General features: G+C 32.9%; 1 protein-coding gene across 1 annotated transcript; it reads left to right on the forward strand.

Annotated features, from left to right (window-relative positions):
- The first annotated feature begins 988 nt into the window (after positions 1 to 988).
- On the forward strand, positions 989 to 22,634 carry LOC133191936 (sodium- and chloride-dependent glycine transporter 1-like). The gene is made up of 13 exons (XM_061327705.1): positions 989 to 1,081; positions 1,605 to 1,791; positions 1,957 to 2,088; positions 12,450 to 12,780; positions 13,127 to 13,259; positions 13,711 to 13,845; positions 13,985 to 14,213; positions 14,433 to 14,545; positions 16,918 to 17,049; positions 18,409 to 18,508; positions 19,019 to 19,119; positions 19,393 to 19,560; positions 20,303 to 22,634. The coding sequence occupies exons 1-13, from the start codon at positions 1,019 to 1,021 to the stop codon at positions 20,465 to 20,467; spliced, it is 1,989 nt and encodes a 662-aa protein (XP_061183689.1). The 5' UTR covers positions 989 to 1,018; the 3' UTR covers positions 20,468 to 22,634.
- The last annotated feature ends 1,470 nt before the right edge of the window (positions 22,635 to 24,104 follow it).

Here is a 24,104-nt window from a genome sequence, read left to right on the forward strand (position 1 = left end):
CAACATATTTTCAGTCATTGTGATTATTGGAAATTATTTAAGAAGCATTTTTTTCATTGCATGATAAAACAAACAAGGGCACCGCAAAGCGGAACGTCCCCTCTCTAGGAGCATATCTTTAAATCAAGACAGCATTCGATATTGATCCCGATGTAAATTACGTCACTTCCGTTTCGCACATCACTATCTAGCACACTCACAAACACACAAGCGTGTTACTATATCCCCTCCAACTCCGTTGCGAGGGGATAAAAATGAATGCTTGGAAAATTCAATATAGACAACTAGCTGCTTATACCTTATTCTACCTCAAGAGAAGGCTCAAAAACCATATACATGTATAATTATACTGCATGTAGTATTATTAACTGAATCTAACATCATCTTAATTAAGAAAGCTCTAAACACTAAGAAAAGATTTTATCTTGGACTTTGACGAAATTGATTTATATTATCTTGTATATACTAAGTTTATGTAGTTAATTTTCAACGTAGGGTACCAGCCATATATTTCTCCAGAAAATTGTTTAAAGACGTCGAAGCATTAGTGTACAGAAATCACTGTTGTTTACCTACATTGGGAAAATACATGCAAATAAAGTATTCACTTACATTATCATAATCTAATATGTCGTTAAGAATACTTCAGTTTTCTCATTTATTCAATCTTACATCAAAGGGCAGATCACTGTAACTGCAAAAAAATACCATGGAATTAGAACTCTTTAGTGAGCAGCGGTTAGAGCTTCCTTAACCCAAACGATAGTTTTGATACATGTATAGATATTCATTAACCTCTCCCCTTTTCGTGCAAATACTTTATTTTTAAAAAATACAGCTATTTGAAGAGCTCTGCAGTTACTGAATATGTGTTAATTTGGTGTTCCATAAAAACAGCCCTCAACTAAGAGGGATGTTCCGAGTATATCGATTCCATTTTCCCTCAGCCGTTGAGTGGGAAGGAACTCGCGTTGCTTTACCCACTCTGATAAAACTAGAATAACAAGGAAATAATAAAATGAACGAAATTGAGAGAAATAGCGAACTTATAAGTGAAAAGGAATGTTTAGAGGAAAAAGAGGTATGTGTTCAGTTACTTTTATATTTGTTTTGTGAATGGTTTTCTCTATTGATCACTGAGCGGCGTGCACTTTCAGAAGAGTTCTTTATCGGCACTTTAATAATACCTGATTATAATAATTTATGGGGATTCTCTTTGTTAACGATTTCAAGAGAGACAAAAAGAAAAAAGTTATAGTTTCAATAGCTGATAGTGTATAATAAAATACATCGCACATGTTGTGTCACGAATAGGGAACTTGTAATTTGATCAGTTTAAATTTCCTTCTAAATGGAAATACTTATCATTCAATGCATATCAAAAAAATTTTGAGATTGGAAAACCCATTTAAGGTTTGTAAAAATAAAAAGAAGGAAAAAAATCAACAGAAAGAATGGATAATTGAAAAGCTGTTTCATTGTTTAAGCTGTGTTTTTAATACAACATATGTGGAATAAACTCGCCTCTTAATTTTCGAAAAAAAAAATGTTTTACGTGTAAGAAAAGCCAAACAAAGGAATTAAAAAAGCAGATTTAATTACAGAAAGCAATGATTGATAGTGATGAATCTGTTTCTGCTGGAAGCAGCGGAAGGTCAGAGAATGGGGATGAAAATGTGGGTCGGGGCAACTGGTCAGGTCGCCTGGACTTTTTCTTGTCCTGTGTCGGTTACGCTGTGGGACTCGGAAATATTTGGAGGTTCCCGTACCTATGTTACCAGAGCGGCGGAGGTATGGGGAAGCTTAATCTCAGAATTTTGTGTCTGAACAAATATTACGTATGGAAAAAAAACACGTTTAAAAAAACAAAATGCATTTTTATACATTGGAATAAAAATCAAGAAATTAATATCATTTCTCAAGAATTTTATTATTATTATTATTTTTTGTTAACAGGGGCTTTTCTGATCCCATATGTGATTTTCCTTGTGTTGTGTGGAATTCCATTATTCTTCTTAGAAATCAGCTATGGCCAGTTCGCCAGCTTGAGTCCTATCACGGTGTGGAAAATGTCGCCACTATTTAAAGGTTAGTATCACAAACGAACACTTCATTGTCTGGTACTGAAAACCTGAACTCGATGAATCATGTCTGGGGGAATTTGAGTGCAGAACAATGGCCTATCGCCACGGAGAGATTTTGTTATTAGACAAAGTTGGTAACTTTACCCTATTCTTTGAATGACCATCTTGATAATGAGGCATTTGTTTAAAGACATGCCTTCTCGAACACCGATTCGTTCAAGTTCGGAAATGGCTTAATTTATTCCAGACGTAAGCCTGATAAAGCGGGAAATTGAAGTGACGAACTTAATTCTATTCGTTTATATCTTCGACACATGTTCTGTGTGTAAAAAAGATGGCTTGGCTAAGTATGATACTACAACAATTAATAGTTCATCACCCTTTTCCCGCCTAAGTTGGTATGAAAATCTGATTAGATTACACATGATAAGCTTGTCATGTTTCCACGAATAGCCTGTTAAAAATAGTTATAGGAAAAACTCAAGATTCTAACCCACCTGTTAGTGTTGCTCAAGAATAAAGAATAGTTCAATATATACGTATGTTTTTTGAATTTTTAATCAGTGATGTTGGATTATGGAAACATAAATGATCCCGGTAATATTTGAATAGGCATGCATTTTAAGAAATGAAAACATGCCATTCGTTTTAGGAATCAATCGGGTGTAACCCCCCCCCCCCCCTCCGCACACCAGATCATAAGTATTACTGTTTTCAGTACAATTATACCTGCGGGTCTGTTAAATAAATCAATCTAGTTAGACCTCTTTAGTGTAAAAACAAGGTAAACTTGTGTAAAGTTATCACGTATGATAAATATATCTGATTATTTTTCTAAGAGTGTCAAACAACTATTTTAATAATTGTAACATTAAAAAAATATATATTCCAAAGCTGAAATCGGACAGAAGTTAATTAAGTGGGAATCTATCCAAAGATACAGTGCATGCTTACTCATTATAAACATACAACAAGTATTAGCTTTCCTAAATAGCTTGTCTGACTTGAGCAAATTTATTTTTACGTGAAGAATCAAGAAAAGTTAAATCCAGTGTAATCTACGTGACTAATGAAACGAATTCTTTTGCTAAGAAACAATAAAAGTTTAAATCAGTGGCATCAGCATAAATTTAAACTTGGACATGAATTTATTCCATATACACTATATTTATACTTGTAATTTCCTTTTTTTATGGACGTAGGGTCCGGCCGCCGGGGTAGGGGGAGTGCCCCCCCCCCCCCCCCCATTTATGCCGATTTATACATAGCTATATTTTATGATTGGGTCTCCTATAAATCATGTAATTTATATTTAACTTCTGATAACTTGATAGTGTCCATCTTAAACTGAAAATTTCTGAAATTTCTTCCAACGGGCCTGTTCATGGATAAAAAGATATAACCAGTGCTTTTGAAAGAAAAACTACAACACATAAAAATCTAAACATCAATTGGACAATGGTGAACAATTTTGATAATTAAGAAATGTTTTATTTAAAAAAATTATAAACGTGTTACAAATGAGCTAACATCTTTGCATTTAGCAAAAGAATATTCAGCATATATCAATCACTTTAATATTTTTTACTATGAATAAATGAAACGTCTGCAATTTATGAATATGTGTAGATTTATAAAAATTCTGAAGATAGAGAGACTCTGTATGCATTGTAAATAAACATCCATTAGTTAATCTGATAAAGATAATCGACAAGTGTTGACCTGACCAGCTTCATTCATTTCTGTTTTGCTGGACATGAATGATGCATTCGAGAATGGCCAAATGTTATGCAACCTGTAATGTATAATGTGATAATAATGACATATCAGCTCCAATGCTCTGGCTTGTTGTTTGGGTGTTTAGCATGTTTCCCTTACTCTTCATGCTCTCCAGTTGATAGTTAAGATAGTATGAAGTTTCCAAGATCAAGTTATCACAAGAATTCTATTGAACGACTTGACTAACAAGCCTTGGCTAAATCTAATACTGTCTGACGCCATGACGTCAGACAATAATGTACTTCTCAACTTTTGTAGACTAAACAAACTACTTTTGTGTAGAAATCCATCATTATGAAGTATTCTTTTCAATATTGCGTATAGATCATTACGATTCTTTCAAAACGTGTGAAAAAATTAGTCGCTGTGGTAAAATATTCATTAAATTTTGTCAATGTTACATCAATAGAGAGGGTCTCACCCCGCTAGTTTTTGTTATCAGAGGTCAGTTACCACTGATCTTCCCAACCGAAAGTTCCACTGTGAGTAATTATATGAAAAGTGTTAATCATCCAGGGGGATATAAACAAATTAGTTTATATCGCCAATCTGAACTCACGAGTGAAGCCAGATGGATGCTTCGTTGGAGTGCGTGAGGCTCACACTATTCGGGGCAGCTGTTGATAAATAAACACGAATTTGGATCCGATCGGTTTGGTTTACAGTTGAACATGCTGACCCAGTTTTGACGTGGATACATGGGATGACCGTGATGAAAGTGATGATCAATACATTTATAATGATAATTTATAAAAACAATACTTTAACAAATAACAGTACACTGAATATTTTTGTAGAAATTTAAAAAAAAATGTCACAATATATTCACAGTACTGATTTTCGGTTCCCAATTTTCTAACTCACATCACGCTAGAATAATATGCATCTTCTTGGCAAGGAGATGGGTGAACATGACGAGCGATAAGCCTATAGTGTGACAAACATGAAGATGAAAAATTAAATTTCAATTATATCAAAATTTTCCTTGATATTTCGTCTAACATTAAATTATATTTTATGTAAAATCTCTATAATTTGCAAAAATCTCTCAAAGATTGAAATTATATGCCTGTGAAATATTAGACACACACTAAAGCGGGCAAAAAGAGTCATTTTCTCATACTATAATACTGTTTTTCGATATGAGTGGGTCTTTGCTCCACTTTTTTGAAAATTAATCCTCAAATTTTGCATAAAAATATACATTTTTTGGTTACCAAAAATATGGAGCAATGACCCACTATACCTTAAAAATATACTTTTATGACATAGCATTCGCATCTTTTCGAGAAATACTTGAAGTCCATTAAGTCAAGGGTCATATCACAAACATGATTTAAATGCCACTATTCATCAGAACTTGTGTAGTCTAGTGGTTAGCGTGCTAGTCTCGAAAGAAAATAATACTCAGGATTTTTATTGCTAGGGTTCGAACCCACGAATACCGCATTAATTTTTTTAATAAAAGAATAAATTTTGTCGAGAAAATTTTCATCAGAAAAGTTTTGTTTATCATAATTTCATAAATTTCAATAATGAGAACTTTACTCTAAATACTAAATTCACAAACTGAACATGATTTTTATATATCTGAAGCTATAGGCTTTCTGCACGCTATGTTCGCCCATCTCCTTTCGATAATTTAACCATGCGGTCTGTCCCCATTGTTCACGGTGGGCAGAAGGAAAAATTAAATGTGAACAATTTTTAAACACTATATACAATGTATATAAGATTATTAAATACCGTTGTCTTTAGAGGTGAAGCATTACATTGGCCTAACCAGTGTAACTCTAACTGCAACATACTTGTAATTTCAATCGAGATCGGAATTCCTCAAATGATTTATATATTTTGGCGGTAAATTCGAATGCGAAAGTAGACAGAATACCCAGGCGAAAGCCTGTTCACCTCTCTAAAGAGAATAAGATTCCCGTCGGTCTAGAGTGCAACCCCTGGTTGGGACAGAAGTGAGTATCCTTAAAGTGAATTTCTCTATGCTTTCCATATTTATTAATATCTCTTCACGAGAGACAGTTATGTTAGTGTGAGAGTTCTTGACATATTGTGTATTAATCTGTTGAATGTGTTTTAAAAATAAAATTAATTCTAATGTGTTATCGCTTGGGCTGTGGATATTGGCCTGGGTAGCTCAGTTGGCAGAGCACCTGACTAGTGATGCAGGGGTCCCGTGTTTGATTCCCGTCCGGTCATACCTTTTTCTCCCGTATCATTACAGTTGCAATATCATGGTTCTCTGGTTGTGAAAATTCGGACAGCCAAACCAGTAATACCCTGGCAGAGAGCTACGGATCTAAGAATTGTATAAATTAACCTTTAATTTTTTGTCGCTCGCTTAGCAGGTCTAGGCGGCCTCTGTTTTTGGAGGATAGATTTTATCCTCTAAAAACAGAGGATAGAGGTGTCGCCACCTACCGGATTTTTCAAAATAAAGGGCAGTTAACTCTTAACCAAACAAATAACAGCAACTCTTGCATTTATCAGTTTATGAACCGTAACAAATAAAACGTGTAAAATTTCATGTGATGATGGATATATCTAGATATTAAATCAATATAACATAATTTATTTTGTAAATGCTGTCAATCAATTATTTAGTTTTAATTAAACTTTAAAGGTTAGTTAACAACGATTACCCTTACCTGTCTGAGACGTTAATTATTACCAAGCCGATTTTCCTGTACCGTAATTATGTGTAAAATGGTTTACAAATGTTGATAAATATTTTTTTTTTTTTGAAAAATTAAGTTTAAGTATTACCAGTATTTCATTTAATGAATAATCCTGAAACACATCATTTTTGTAATATTTTGTTTTAATTAGTTTATTATACATATGTATGTACATGTATATAATAATGTTAATTTCTTAGTAAACATGTTCAATTATCTATTTTATTTATTTATATGCTTTTCAAATAATTTATTTATTTTTTTTATAATATTATTTATTTATCTGCTAATTTATATTCATTCATTGCTTAAATTATAAGACAGAGTATATTTTGTGTTTAAAATATGTGTCCTTATGTGTTTCTTTTTTTCTTCATTTTTAAATTAAGAGAAAATATGAAAGTAATATTATTTAAGTCCCTTTTTATTTGTCTTGATAGGGAAAAGCATAAAAATATAACAAAATGCCAAGAAATATTAAGTAAAAATGGAGTGCAAGAAGTGCCAACTTTGAAAGCGTATTGTAAAAATTCTAGACATAGAATCTCAAATCGCCACATACAATCGATAGTTTAATGTTTGAACTTTAATATACATGTACTCTGGTGCTTGCACTTTTTGATTAAAGGTAGGCACGAGGCGTTTGAAAATTACCTGTGTTATCCTCTGAAATTGGAGGATAAACTATCCCACAATGCAATGCGGTTTCCATATATGGTAAAAAATTTGGCCGCCATATTGAATTTAGCTATCCTCCAAAAACGGAGGCCGCCTAGACCTGCTTAGGTATATTTTTTTTGTAGTACTGTATATGCATTTCCTTGCTTAAAGCATGATGATATCCTTTAATTAACCATACATTTTACTAATATGCCTGATACTTTATTTACCTCTAAATGGTTCCAAACAGCCCTGTATGGCCTTGGAATGTCAGCTTTAAATATTCGCATTCTGAGGTCCATGTACCATTATTTAAGAGAGGGAATGCATATATTATAACCATGATAACAGAGACATATAAAAACCATCTGTTTCTGATTATAAGTAATAATACCTAAAGCAAGCGACAAAAAAGCGTCGCCTTAAATTGAAGGTTTTTACAATGCTTGGTCATGCAGTTGGATTTGAACCTATTTGGACATTAGTTTTAATATTAGAGAATCATTACTGATACACATAGCTGCAGAACTGTATCTCTCTGGTTGAGAAAATTCAGACAGGCAAACCAGAGAGCTAATATATAATTATATAATACACCTATTTACTACCTATGAGGACACTTGTATGAATTAATAGTCAGTAAATAGATTTTTTTATTAAACCTAAGCTGACTTAACTTCTGCCATATCTTGATCCGAATAAAATCAGAAGAGTTCAAAGATGAAACTCGAAGGAAATACAAATGTAGAATGTTAGCGGTGAAAAGTTTGATGACCATTTCACCATAGGCAAATAACATGAGCACTTACTCCACTGTAGGGGCTGTTTAGAGAAAGTAGCAGGTTTATAGGTAATTTTTATGAAAAAAAAATTCACAGAGGTATAAATTTATATATACCTATTCAATTATATATATTTATATACTGTCATCGTTGAAATATTTTGAACATGCACGCACCTGAAATTTTATTATATAGCCCCTAATCACAGGTTTTAAATATGCAAACCTATCAATTGATTATGTAAAAAGGGTACTCTTTTTACACATTAATATTTACATTTCCAATGTCTTTGTCCGAGATAAAATTACAAATTGTAAAAATACTTTATTTCTACATAAATCCACTGGTTCATCGATAGGCGCGGTTAAAAAAAATCACGTGCGGGGCGGGACAAATAGAGACAGAAGCGGGGCTATTAGCACGGGAATTTGCAGAATCAGGAGCATGTAAATATAAGGAATAACTGTCTAATTTTTTGGATTCATGACGATGATCAATCGATTGGCTTGCGTGATAATTTTATGCATAAACGCCTTCGGCGTTTATGCAAATTATCACGCAAGCCAATCGATTGATCACATCATGAATCCAAAAAATTAGACAGTTATTCCTTAAATAGATATAAATATTTATTAACCAGACCCAATATTCCCTTTCCCCCGTATTGATAAATAAATTGGCAATTATTAAGTGAACTCCAATAATCAAACAGACTTCTAAAGTAAACCATGTTAACCCATAAACATATAGTATATGTTTATAGCAAACACAGTTAAATCCAAAACTGATGGGGGGGGGTGTCAGGATCTCCTAAGTCTGTTCCACAATTCTTGGACACTGTGGAATGCTCTCCTGTATAGGTGATATACTTAATTAGAGTAAAATTGATGCAGAAATTAATATATTAATAAACCATTTTACCAACCCTTGAAAAACTTTATTGATTTTAATTAATTTTGATCTATACAAGTATTACATGTATGTATGTAATCTGATAATATTGTCCTTCAAAAAATGCTCCTCATATTGCTTTATTTGCTAGATTTTAATGAGAGTAAACTGTAAATGAACTTAATTTATTGATGATCTTTGGGAGGAAAAACAGTCTAAAACTCTTGGAAAAATGTTAATTGACACTAATCAGCTAATGGTTCAGAGAGAAAAGGAAGAAGAGCTCAGATAAGTATAGGGAAATGCCGGACAATGTAACCATGGTAACAGGTTCTCATGTAGGATTATAATTGTAAAGACTTAAGGACATACGCAACGTAGTTTGAACTTTATTGTCTTTTTCAATGGAGTTGAAGAGTTCCAATACTTAAAGGATCTGTGTGCTACATTTTAATGTCTATATATGCTGTTGTACACTTCTTCTAAAACAAGTTTGGATACATAAAACATCTAGAATATATGTTTAGTAATTTTTGTATATTTTTCTTTGAATTATACAAGAATTTTCATCAATTGGTATCTTTTCAAAACCCCTGGTATACATGTTGATTTTTTGTCTACGAACTTCTGAAGGCACTATAATCTTAAATTAAGAATATCTTGAAAAATTATCAGTAGGTAAGGTACGTTGCGTATGTCCTTAAGTCAACTCTGATCTTCTGCACACATTTTTGGATATAGGCTTTGTCAAAGTTTAAGAAGGTTTAATTGCATTTAACCATTTTAAGATCTGAAAAAAGATTTGAATCATGTCATGAATAGGGACAAGAACAAATAAGAATTAAAACCATTAAACTCCGATTATAAAGAGTAAAGGGCAAAGTTCAGAACAACAGATATTGGAGTGTTTGTGAGCTTTCTGTAGAATCAATGAGATCTCATTTTCTGATATAGTTCTATTGAAAAATTTCAGCAAACATTCAATATATTGTATGCCTTTTTAAACACCTGTGAATTTTATTATATAATGCTTAACAGAGTTGGCAAACAGTCAATATGAATGTTTGTTTTTGTGATAAAAATAATCAAAAATATTTGAAATCTTTGTGTGTATGTTGGGAAGTGCAAGTTCCAAGAGGACAAAAATCTAAGTACCGTACTCAATACAGTTCTTCATATTTGGCATACATCAAATGTACATTGAACTGATCATGAGTGAAATCAAAAAAATTATGATATATCATTGTGTAAAATTCTTGTTTGGTACATGTTATTCACATTTTGATGAAAAGTTAGGAATGCATATACCTTTAATTGTTCATTTGTTCATCACTCAGTTACAGATAAATATATTAAAAGTGTATAATGTACATGTTTTCTGGTACTCAGGTTAATCATGGTGCTATGCAATGAAAAGAATGAATAAATTATATTATTTATACAATTGAGCTTCGATTGGTATCTCGAACACAGATATCTCAAATACCATGGATTTTGAAGTCCCAACTGCTTATTCCTTAAGTATTTTACCCTGGATATCTCGAATCCTTGGTTATCTCAAAGTATTTTCTTGGTCCCTTCGAGTACGAGATAACAGGGTTTGACTACTTTGAACATTAATATGTATTACTGTCAGTGTACATGTGCATGACTGTGAAGCACTTTCTTAAAACAGAACATTCCTACTGTAAAAGGTGGCTATTACTGATGTATAAAACTTTAAATCTTTATCTTTTTGGCAATAAAATGTCCAGTTGAAAGCTAAAGCAAACACATCCGACATTAATGTTCACAACTATTTAAATTGTCAGCAGGAAGATATGTAGCTTTTTCAAATGTCAGCTTTTGCTGGTAGAAAATATATAATGTTATCATGTGAGTGATGATAGGGCATTTCAAATGTATAGTTCATGACAAAAACAGCCAGATACAGACAGGGATCTTGACATTTAAGTTCTTTTGGCATATGATTCTGATCCTGACTTGCTAGTTACTACTGAGGTTTTCTATATTGATCTTATGCAAAACAACAAATAAACGTCAGCTTTGGTTAATGTATATTATTACCTAACCTACTATATAAATTGTAATAAGGCATTTTGAACTGTTTCCTGATTCTTTTTAATGTTTTTGCAAATCATGAAACAGTCAAAACTGTTTACCCGGTCACAGAATGAACTGTTGCATGGCTGAACTGTTCCATTATGACGTCATAATTAATTCCCCGTACTTTACAGCTTTAATATTAAATTATGTATTAATTAAAGCATTTTCATTCAATTTGAAATTATCATCTGAAAAGTAATCCTGATATATAATCAATTTAATATCATTTCAAAGAAGAGGCCATGAACACCTTTTCTTGGGGTAATTTGAGAAAAATGTAGGCCACTTTCACTTAGTATAGGTCTTTGCCATAAACGTGTAATATTCAAATCTTCAAGACATCATTATGTTGTTTACGTTTTTTTTTTAATTTATTAGTGCATGATAATATCACATCCATTAATTTTTCTGAACACCAATCGGTGTGAGAATTTGATTAATATTCATCTTGTTTAGTTTGTTTTTAAAAAATAATACATGTACAAACATTTGTCGATGTATTTTAAAAGCCATTGATTATTATGTCGATATCATTACTTTAAGAAATTATATAGTTGGTTAGGTAATAAAACACTTATTTCATGACAACTCGGGAAACAGTCAAACTGTTGTCCCTCGATAATGGGGAAGACCTGGGAAACTGTTGCCCTCGGCCTTCGGCCTCGGGCAACAGTTTCCCAGGTCTTCCCCATTACCTCGGGACAACAGTTTGACTGTTCCCCTCGTAGTCATGAAATAAGTGTATACTGTTTGTGTAGTAACTCTAAACTTAATGAAAAAACAATAATGTAAAGATCTCAACAGCAAAAATAAAAAGTGTTAGATAACTGCAAAGGTACATAGTATGTCTTTGTTTTATAACATCTGTATTTTATTCTGGTGTATTCAATTTCGTATTTGAGCGTTTTGACGTTCAAAGTCCAAACCCCTCGCCAGTCTGAGTCCTGCAAGCTTAAAACTAATAAAATGCACTAAATGTGCAAGGTAACTCTAAATTTAAGATTTTTCAAAATGAAAATTAAAGTGTATAACAACTGTGGGAAAATTATAAAACAAAAATATCACAACCCAAGTTTAATGATACGTTAAGGAAACTGTCATGTTAGTTTCACAGCATAATGGGGAAATATTTATAGTTGTTTAATTAATTACTGCTTTTAAGTAAATAAACGAGTTTTTTTCCTGATATGGCAGAAGGATAAAAAAAAGAAAGAAATTAATTAATCTACATTTACTTTAATGTGTTTCTTGAACTTTAAGGAGAAAATGGCAAAATTTCTGTCATATATGTTAGAGCTGAATATGAAAAATGACTGAAGTATGTTAGCATTATGTAAGGATGAAAAGTGCATGAAATTAAACATTACATATCATAAGAAGGTCTTGAAAATTTTATTTAATTAAATATTAAAAACAATATTGCATTCACTGTTGTTTACTTTTATGTTTTGCAGGTGTGGGCTATGGTATGGTCATTATCTCGGGCATTGTTTGTGTTTACTACAACATCATCATAACCTGGACGATTTATTTTCTGTACCATTCGTTCAAAGCTGTTCTCCCGTGGAGTACGTGCAATAATGAATGGAACACAGAGAAATGTTACATTCGCGTTGAAAGTGTGCAGACCAATGCTACAGTAAATGGGACACTTGACTACAATGTCTCTGATATAAACATCACGAACTTCTCCTCAGACATAACGCTGACTTTAGCAAACTTAACAAGGAATGAGTCGGCATCAAATGCGTCTAACAAGGTCACAGCTAGCGAAGAGTTCTGGCAGTAAGAATTCCAAAAATACTAAAGATGCTGAATCAACCCAATGTAGCCTATGTCCCTACTTGTATTCATTTTAAACTAAGCACCCCATTTTCTAATCTTATGACCTTTTTGAAGTATGATTGAACACGTTTTGAAACAAAAGTCCAGACTACATATTTGATAATTTGGGTGATATAATGAGTTAGCATATTAAGCAAAAAATAAACAAGAACCATTTTATATTGTTCTACATGTAATTTATAAAAAAAAGATAGAAGATGAATACATGTGCATTTACAGTGTATAATATGATGAAAGTCAGAACTTTGAAGTAGCCAATCTTTGAATAAAATATGAATTATTTCAGGAATGAAGTGTTACAAATCACAAAAGGAATTGAGGACTTGGGCACTATTCGCTGGGAGCTCCTTATCTGTTTGGCTGTGGCTTGGATTGTCGTGTTTCTGTGTTTGTGCAAGGGAGTTAAATCTTCTGGAAAGGCAAGTAGAATAAAATCTGGATGTAATTTATTTGACACATACATGAATCTTGTTTTATTTTACCTCTATACATGGTACAAAAAAATTCTACTTGGTCATTCTCATGATGTCCTGGCATTCTCTTCTGCATTCTTATAACCTTAAGACGTTGGTCTCCAGTCTTGACTTTGTTTTGTATGCCACAAAAAGGTGAAATACAGTGAACACACATATAAAGAAGTGCCAAGAATGGACATTTTGCTTTGTTACAAACATAATTCGTTATATCTATAAGGTTCACAATATGTTTTAAAGCCACAGGGAATGAAAATCACTTCACTATAAGTAATATATATGTTTAAGCATCAATTCATTATAAAGCGTGTTTTACTGAACCAAGGAACATGAGGTACAAGTATTTATTGCAATATAAGTAATAATTAAGAATCTACTGGAGTTTATTTTTCCCTAGGTCGTGTATGTGACGGCCACTTTTCCATACCTGGTTCTGATGATTCTTTTTATCCGAGGGGTCACTCTTCCTGGTGCAGGAGCCGGAATATACTTCTACCTGGTTCCAGAATGGGAAAAACTTCTGACATTCAAGGTTTGTAACCAAAATCGGAAAAATTCCCTTTACAGACATGGAATATCAAGAAGAAAAAGTATTATGTGAATTTTAGATTTGATTTAAGTGATTCCTAAGTTGTTCATGAAAACTTTATGGGTGTATACTCTGCAAATAGGTATGGGGAGATGCTGCAGTCCAGATTTTCTACTCGGTTGGAATGGCCTGGGGAGGTCTTATCACAATGGCCAGTTTCAACAAATTCAACAACAACTGTTACCGTGACGCCATGATTGTCCCCCTTATTAACTGCGGCACCAGCGTGTTTGCTGGTTTGGTCATTTTCTCTGTCCTGGGGTTCATGTCTTACGAGACGGGTGTTGACATCGATAAAGTTGTTACCCAGGGTAGGTACAATATGAAATATGAAAGATGTTGAAATGTTAACCCAAAATTGATTGCATTTTTTAAGGCTGATTTGTGTGTTAACATGGTTAAATGGAAAAAAAAATAATAAGACAAGAAACATGGTGAGGGAGGCTGGGGATATGCTCATTTTATATTTAATAGAGGTTCAATGAATTGCATAAGTAGATGTGAAAAGCAACTTTTATTTGTAATTTCAGGACCTGGTTTGACCTTTGTGGCCTACCCAGAAGCTGTGTCCAAACTCCCCATCTCCCCTCTGTGGGCAGTCCTGTTTTTCCTTATGCTCATCAGTGTTGGTTTAGACACTCAGGTAGATTTTTGTTTGGTTGCATGTAGACTTAATATAGCACTTCTCAATAATGATGAAAACAACCATGTATATAATATATATTTAAAAAATTGAACAAAAGGGCTTTCATAGGCTTAAAGCCACTGATGCTTGATTATCATACAAAATATGTTTGCCTTGAATATACATGTATTAAGTTTCATAGAATAAGCCATATGTTACGGAAAATTCTTGCATTTTTTTTTCTATTATGAAAAGTATTCGAGGGTTTATTTGAAAATGTAAGCGGAATTGATTTCATCATTGTACACGTACATTTCAATAGTGTGTGTGTTATCATTTGGATTTTTTTTTTCAATTCAATGAAGAAATTAAGTCTTATCAGTAAATGTTTAACTCGATATTTAACAATTTCTTTACATGATGAGCTATATGCTGTAGAAATAGTCTCGTAGTATCAAAATTTACATATATTTACCAAGGTTCCTGTATGGTACGACGGAGACACTAGGACGAAATATATGTACAGAGTAACACATTGTTTATATTATATTGTGTCTTCGTAGTTTGAATCTTAATAAAGTGAAGAATTATGATTGAAAACTTAATCAAATATTAGAAAGTACAGAATTGTTTTTTAAAGACTAAATGCAAATTTAAACATAAGACGCATACTGCTAATATAAGTTATCAGTTTGTCAATTGCAAATTTCATTATTTCTATGTACATTTTTTGCATGCTTATTGCAGCAGTTGATTGCACAAATATTTGTTTGGACGAGTGCTTTGAGCACAAAAACAAGTTTGTTTGCTGTGAATACAGTACAGGTTTAAGAGCATTTGAATTTCATTTATAGTTAAAGGGAGATAATTAAGTTAATTAAGGTTTCATGTGGGTAAAAAATAAATATGTTTGTGCATATTTTAATTTTTTAACATGTATTAAAATGGGTATGCTTAGATATGTAATACTCCTAAGAAAAGTGTAGGTTCGTCAGATTTGACACAAAAGTTATTTGGTGAGACACATATTTAATATTTGTTCGAAAATTCTTTTTTGTCCAGGGATGTGGTGAATTGTGGTGCAGGAAGACCATGTGATCAACGCAAATTTGTATATCACCATGGTAACCCAGGTCAACTGTGATAAAGTATCAACTGCCCTATTTTCATTTTGCCCGATGTGCAGGAGTAGGGAAATGTAATTTGATGTATGAACATTTAAAAAAAAAAGTTGTTGCTGATCTGGAGATTTAAAACAATTTACAACATCAAAGTTAGTGCAAATTGTTTCAGAGGGCAAAATGTAGTTTAGAAGCCAAATAGGGGGAGATTGGGAATTTAAGTAGCTCATGCATATTGGGCATATAAGTTTTAACATACTTTCATTTTGTTGTAGGTTTAATTCAGCACAGAGTTCACAAGAATTATTTTCAAAATCTAGTAAATAGTAAAAATGTAAAGTATGTTTTAAATATTCATTTATTTAAGTATTTCGACTTGTGAACTTTACATCTTATCACAATGTTTCCCAAGATTCATACACATGTGTTTATCTAATGACACAAATTTTGAAAAATGCAAGGTCTTTGTAATAAAAATGTGTTTTCAATAATTGATTTTTTTAATGCCCTAATTCATGTACACAACTCTGAATAACATCAAAAAGATGAAAGAATTTTTTTGGGGGGTGTTAAATATGATTGCTGTGCATTACAAAATTTTCCTCCCTCATATTCACCCTACCTACCTTACCTTTCATATTTATAAAGACCCTGCATATGTAGTTTATTTCCTTTGTAAGGCTCTCAAACAGATCAGAGATGAATTTACAAAATTTTAATTGTTTGGTTTTTTTTTTTTTACATTACTTTTTCATTGGATGCAGTACATGATGCTTTTTAACAAACACTGAATCCAATGCATAATTATATAAAGTGTAAAATTTGAATTGTTTCTGTTCATAGAAAAAAATTGCATCATAGAATTACAAAGGAAATAACGATACTTAACCAAGACTGCTTGGCATTGTCTTGGTGTAAAAATCCATACAGACTTCTGTTAAAATTCAGGGCTCTGTAGATTCTTAATACCAGGATGTGTTAAGTGGCTTTATAAGTATTAAATTGTCATGAAATATTTTCCTTTTTTTCAGCTAAAATCCATGTGTTTGAATCATCATCATTGTGAATTTTTTTTAAGAAATAAGTATTCAGGATCTCTAAAATTTTAATGTACTTGCGTTAACAGTATAATAAATCTAAAAGCAAAAGTGAACATTAAAACAATCTTTAAATTTGGCTATAGAATTTCCTGAATTCTTTTGGAATTGTGTTTAAGAAATGAGTATGTGTCTTTTCCGTAGGCTATCAATTGTACCTTCGATCTTATAGTTTGGAATGTTTGAAACAATGACGAGTGCCTTCATTGACGAGTTCCCGGGTCTCTTGAGGGAGAGGAAAGTTCTGTTCACTGCTTTACTCTGCTTCATCGAATTCCTTCTGGGTATACCATGTATAATGCAGGTAAACGAACTGATACCAGAGAAATTAATTTGCTCATCTTGGGGTACTGCAAAATCACATATTTTCATGGGGGCAAAGTTTTGTGGTTTGAAGAAAAAAGATTGGTTCATGAAGATTTGATTTCATGTTGAGTTGTTATATGAAATTTTACATTTCATGGTGGACAGGAATTAGTAGGTCTCCTCATACTACAAAACCAACAAAAATTGCCCCCTTGAAAATGAGTGATTTCACAGTATTTACAATGTATACCCCCCTCCTTCTAGGTTGAAGTTGTGGTGGGGGAGGAAGTGATACTGCAATCAAGATGTTTGTCCTCAAATTTTTTTCTATTCTTCTGTTTACTACATGTACCCAGAATATCTTTAGATGAGATCCCTTGCTAGGTCAGCATTTAGACCCTGGCTTATCAAAAAGTGGTATCCAAGCCAAATCTGCACATGGTACATCTATGGATGCTTGGTCTGATGCTTTGGATGCTGTATCTGGCATGTTTTATGATCGAGTGATTCTGGTTTATGTCAGCTCTAGGTGTTTCCACATAACAAACTAGAGTTGACACAATTTGGTTCATCTCTACATCTACATGCTGTGTTAGCTGCATGCATTAAATTCTACATCTGTCCTACATTTTACTCTTGGGTGGTTTTGATCAAGTGCAGCATTTACAAGATATACTGTACATACCATACCTTTTGTCTACTAATATCTGTGTAATTCAGTAGTTATATGCTGGGTAACTATGGATATGGAATTATTTTTAGCACCAGTTACATTCATGAATATTTTGTCATGCAAGCATTAAAGGCTGCCACTGACCTATATTTTGCATTTCAAAGAATCAAGAGAAAGGCCAAATTTAGTTATACATATACCATGCTTATAACAAGCAACATATAGTGTACAGTATAAATTTGATTACCTGATACATGTACAGTAAAACACGCTTATAGCGAACACACTTATAATGAATTGGAACTTATAGTGAAGTGATTTTCATTCCCGTTGACTTTAAAATATATTGAACACTTAATGTTTATAACGAATTATGCTTTTAAGGAAGCAAATTGTCCATCCCTGGCACTTTGTTATAAGCGTGTTTTACTGTATACATGTATGCTTTTGTTTATGCAGTACATTTGAAATTCATGACTTCCTCATTCTTGCCAGTTGTGTTAATTTAAAGGTTTGTTAAATGTGACACAAGTTGCTTTCCAATATCTATTGGGAAAGTCTGTTACTGGATAACTTTCCTGTATAAATTGTTTATGACATTTTCAATAAGGAAACATTAAGAGCCAGTTGTATCTTACTTTAAATGTTAATACTTTGATATTAACCTGTTGTTTTTGTGTACAGGGAGGGATCTACGTGCTTCAGATCATGGACTGGTACTGTGCTGTGTTTTCTATGATGTTACTGTCACTGACAGAATGTCTGGTTATAGCCTGGATCTATGGTAAGTCTTGTTAAGTAACATCCACAATTTAATTAGCACCTGATTGTGGGTATTATATGGGAGAGCTTTACCCCAGTAACAAAAAATAACCCCCTCCTCTTTTTCAACCTTTTGCACAAGATTTGTCGGTTGTTTTCTTTCTTCATTGTGGATGCAAGTTTGTTCAAATCATGACCCTAGTTATGGGTGGAACCATAATGGATGATCAAAGTTTTACATAGAAATATATAGGAAAAAATCTTCTCAAGAACAGCAAAGGCATGACTAGCCATATTGATATGGAAACATACTGATGGTAGTTTAAAGTTTGTTCAAATCATAACCCTAGGGTTGGGGGGGGGGGGAGAACACAATAGGGGATCCAAATTTTACATAGGAATATAGAGGGGGAAAAATCTGAAGAACAGCAGAGCCATATTAACCCAGGTGAGGATTGTGGCCCATGGGCCTCTCGTTTAGTGATTTATTTCAAAATTTCCGTTCTTTTAATGAAATTATTTTTGAACGCAGGTGTGGACAGATTCTACAAGGATATTGAACTCATGATTGGATATCAGCCTGGTATCTGGTGGAAGATTTGCTGGTTATTTATCACACCTGTTACCATAGCTGTAAGTTGATGATGGATCACTGGAAATTTTTTGCTCAAGTTATCTTTCAGTAATTGTTTTTATACTCTGAATTCTATTACTCACTATGAAGAAAAATAAAATGAAATTGTAATTGTTCCATTAAAAAAACTATCCTTATCAAATATAACTAGTAGCATGTAACACAAACAAAAGATAAACAGAAATCATAAACTGATTGTAGGCTGAATATTAAGACAGTATGTTCTGTGTTGCATGTATCAGTATCTTAAACATTGGTATCTCCTCTTGTAGGGTGTATGGTTGTTCAGTGTGACCCAGTTAAGCCCGGTGACCTACGGAGATTATGAATACCCAGATGGAGCTATTGTGTTTGGTTGGATGCTTGGACTTGTCTCTCTAGTGCCTGTTCCAGTATGTGCAGTGACTGCCATTTTGAAAGAAAAAGGGGACATATTTCAAGTAAGTATTTCCTTAAGTGTGTTTATTATTTTTTTGTCTAACCAAATGTTTAAATTGAGAGTCACTTGTGATATTGTGTTTAACTTGAAAACAAATACACTGTACTTCCTGTGTCTTTTTATACATGTAAGCCCACATTTTGTTGGGTGCACTATGGTGTTGACAATTCCATCCTCTGTAAGCTATATCATGTTTGGGTCATATCTTTCACACAGAGAGGTCTAGATTTGGGGGGGGGGGGGGGATGGGGGCTTAGGAAGACGAGTTCAACCAAAAGTACATGTAGGTCACTGTATATCACTATCATCATTTTAAAATTTTACTGCTCTAGATAATCAAATCATGTCTGAATCACGTCTTCCAAAGTGTGACACCTAGTATCAGACCTTGTCAATTGATGCATCATGGATGTCAAGTGTGTCGCAACACAAAAGTATAGGTCACTGTGACACCATTTTAGAATTTTATGGCTGTACATATTCAACTCCCAATTATGTCTTGCACATTGTGAGATTGACTTGCAGTACATGTATCACCAAACCTTGTCAATTGATGCATCATTGGGTATTGTGATACAACTCAAAATTAGGTCATTGGAGCTTCATTATGAAAATCTCTAGCTGTGTGTTTTTTTATGGCACTCAAATAATTTTATAATGATGAGATATCCTGATAGGATATCATGTGTCTTTTTGGTGCACTTTATTAAACATACTGAGAGAAGACATTGATTATTTAACAGAGAATTAAGAAGTTGGTCCATCACACAGATGACTGGGGTCCAGCAGTGGAGAAACACCGAGTTCGATATCTACAATCATTACAGAGTTCCCAGGAGTCACTGGATTCTGTCGTTTGTACACCTCTCGTAGAAGCCAAGTACCATGCAATTAAGCCACAGTCATGAGAGTGTGAGGTCTAGAATTTTTGAAGAATGTCATAGGAGGAATGTATAAATATTACTTGTTCAAGGATTTTTATTGATATTGTGAAGGAGAATGTAATTTTGGGAAGAGGATTTTATAGACTTTGTATGTTGTGTAGGGGTTTTAATTTGTGGATTTCCCTTTTTGTTTCTTTTGGCACAAGATCTAGAATTTATGAAATTGTGCATATACGAAATATGTCATAGTGTACACAGTATATTTGAACATATCAATTATTCACTGCTCCTTGAATTTAAAATTTTTGCTGAGGTACTACAGAGAAAATTAACACTGGTAAATTATTTATCCCCTATACAGTATGTGGAGAATGAAGGACAGAGTTTGGATGAGGTGAACATAGTTCCTCAAATAATGTAAATATAAATAGATCAAGAATCTCACAAACTTAATGCCACAAAAGGTCATTACAAAGGGGACCAAAATGTACTAACTTGAAGCACTACACCTGAAAAAGTGTTTGCATGTATAAAGGTTTAGTGCACTAAAAAAACTATAATCAATTTAATCTCTTAGATACAAAAGATATATAGTCGAGCCGTGTTAATCCAGACACTTGTTGTCCGGATTAATAAATTATCTGGATGACTGAAACACACCTTTAATAATAAGAAGATAAAAATAAGATTTCTATTCCCCATTAATTTCGTAGGTGAAGAAAACAGGTTATCGGGGTCCGCATTAAAGAGGCTCAACTGTATGTACATTAAAAACACTTATAGCATAGTGCTACAGAATAGCATAGCGCTACAGAAGAATAATTTTTATGTCATAAATACAATTTGCTATGAATCAAAATAAGTTTTAAAACTACAGGAAATGAAATTCACTTTGTTTTAATTGTGAATTTGTCATAATTATCTTCACTGTAACCTTGTTTTACTCTATAAATATTGGTCCCCACCCATTGATAATTTAGATCAGTATTAAGTTCATATTGTAGTGTAATGAAATATTATTTTGTGAACAGCATTATTGGATAGTCCTGAGCTTCCAAATAATTTAAAAACTGTATCATTGAGAAGTGAAAATTTATTACTTTGTGGTTGACATAGTTCCCACTTGTACCAATGTTTCCAGAAATGTGATGTTATATTTTTTTGAAATAATTTTAACCAGAAGTGGTTCAGTAATGATAACTGCATCATAAAATGTAAATTTTGTTCATTTCATTTTATTAACATGATTAATAACCACATTTTACTAAAGAAAACAAAATAAAATTGATTTATTCAACATGTTCATCAAATCTCTAAGTAATATTATAATAAAAATATTAATAGTTATCATCATCTTGTGATATTTCTTAACTTTTTTCAAAATGTCTTAAAAAAAGAAATACCACCAAAAGTATATTGGCAGTTCTTGTGATTTCCATAGGATTATATAGGAAACACTGTCCTCTGGTATCTTGTAAAATGCCTGGTAAGAAACCTAAATTTTTTTTAGCAAAGTTGAAGTAGCAATACTTTAATGACAAATTCTTGGCAGAAATTGTATATTATTGTGGAACATGTTGTCAGACCTTTAAATCAATTTCTGTATTTGAATTAAAATTTGGATGAAAAAGAAAAGGACTTTATCTACCATAAAGATATAATCATTAATCAAAGTAACATAGTATAATTGCACAAAATTTGCATGCAAATTGTGAAAAAAAGTTCACCTGACCAATCAAAATATCACATATTTGTCTTCAATGAAGATTGTTTTACAGAGGGCTTTTTTGCTTTTAATATCTTTTTTATATTAAAAATTCAGTTTCTATCAAATTATCCTAACTTCAGATTCTCTCATTTTTGGAGTAAAAGATTTTATTTTGATTGTCTCCCTGTTCGTTTGCTGCTCTTTGACTGCCATATATGTTATAATATTGTCCAAGTGTTATGATGAAATCAGTCACATTTGCCTAGTCCTTTCTTTAAAACATTTTTGGAAAATATTTTATTTTGTAGTTACTGCTCCTTGTGTATTAAGTAACAATTGTGTTCTTGAGATGCATTTTTTTTTCATTATGATCATGATTATATTTAGAAAAACTTTTTTTCTTTGACTTTTCAAATGAGGTACTGTTATATGATGTAATGTAAATTTTCTTTTTACATTTCAAATAAATTTGAGCAATATTTATTTAACGTGTTGTCATTTTGTTTAATCTTTATTTTGATAAGTATTTATTATATACATGTACATGTTTTGCATACCGGTAATTAATATTGTACTTTTGACTGATGAGGAAGAAAAATGCAACAGACCAGACCAGAATTTGAACCCAGGCTCCCTGAATCTCCAGTCAGGTGCTCTACTAACTGAGCTACCTGGCCACAGATGATTGAACCTGTCTGGCAGGTCTTTCATCTGTCAGTTCCAGGGCATGGCACAACACCAAATGTAATGAATGAGGGAGAAAATTATGATGGATCTGAGCAGGATTCAGAACGGGGCCCCCTGAATCACTAGTCAGGTGCTGAACTAACTGAACTATCTAGCCTGAGGCAATCAAACCTGTCTGGCCACCACATTGCAAATCAAAAACAAGAGGCCCATGGACCACAATGCTCACCTGAGTAACTTTTGACCCTGTTGTTCTTCACATGATTTTCCACTATTGTGGCCCCACCATACCCCCAGGGGTCATGATTTGAATAATTTAGAATTTACACTATCTCAGGAAGCTTCCATATAAGTTTCACCTTTTCTGGCTGAGTGGTTCTTATGAAGATTTTTCATATAACTCTGATTCCCTGCCTATTGCTGCCCCACCCTACCACCTGAGGCCATGATTTGAACAATTTAGAAAACACACTACCTCAGGAAGCTTCCATATAAGTTTCACCCTTTTTTGCCCAGTGGAAATTTAAAGATTGCTTCCATATCAATATGGCTACACAAGATTTTGCTATTCTTGAGAAGAATTTTCAAGATGTTTCCTATATATTCCTATGTAAAACTTTAATACCCTGTTGTAAACCCACACTACCCCTGGCAGTCATGATTTTAACAAACCTAAATCTACAATATCTGAGGATGCTTCCATATTAATATGACTCAACAAGACTTTGCTATTCTTTAAAAAAAGAATTTTCAAGATTTCTACCTGTATATTCCTATGTAAAACTTTGACCCCCTATTCTGGTCCTACCCTACCCCCTAGGGTCATGATTTGCACAAATTTGAATCTACTCTACCTTAGGATACTTCCATATAAATATGACTACACATGGATTTGCTGTTCTTGAGAAGATTTTCAAAGATTTTACCTATGTATTCCTTTGTAAAACTTTGATCCCCCATTCTGGCCCCACTTCACCCCAAAGGGTCATGATTTGAAAAAAAATTGAATCTACACTATGTAAAGAAGCTTTCACAGATGTTTCAACTATTTTGGCTATGTGGTTTTTGAGAAAAAGATTTTTAAAAGATACCCCCAAATTTTCACTTTTTCTTAATTATCTTCCCTAGGAAGAGGGAGTGACCCTTCATTTGAACAAACTTGAATCCCCTTCACCTAAGGATACTTTGTGCCAAGTTTGGTTGAAATTCTTGAGAAGAGGATGAAAATTTGAAAAGGACGACAACAACAACGTTAACAATAGACAA

This window comes from Saccostrea echinata, unplaced genomic scaffold (assembly GCF_033153115.1).
Source record: "Saccostrea echinata isolate AGI-Se365-2 ecotype Australia unplaced genomic scaffold, CSIRO_AGI_Sech_v1 ptg000025l, whole genome shotgun sequence".
NCBI lineage: Eukaryota > Metazoa > Mollusca > Bivalvia > Ostreida > Ostreidae > Saccostrea > Saccostrea echinata.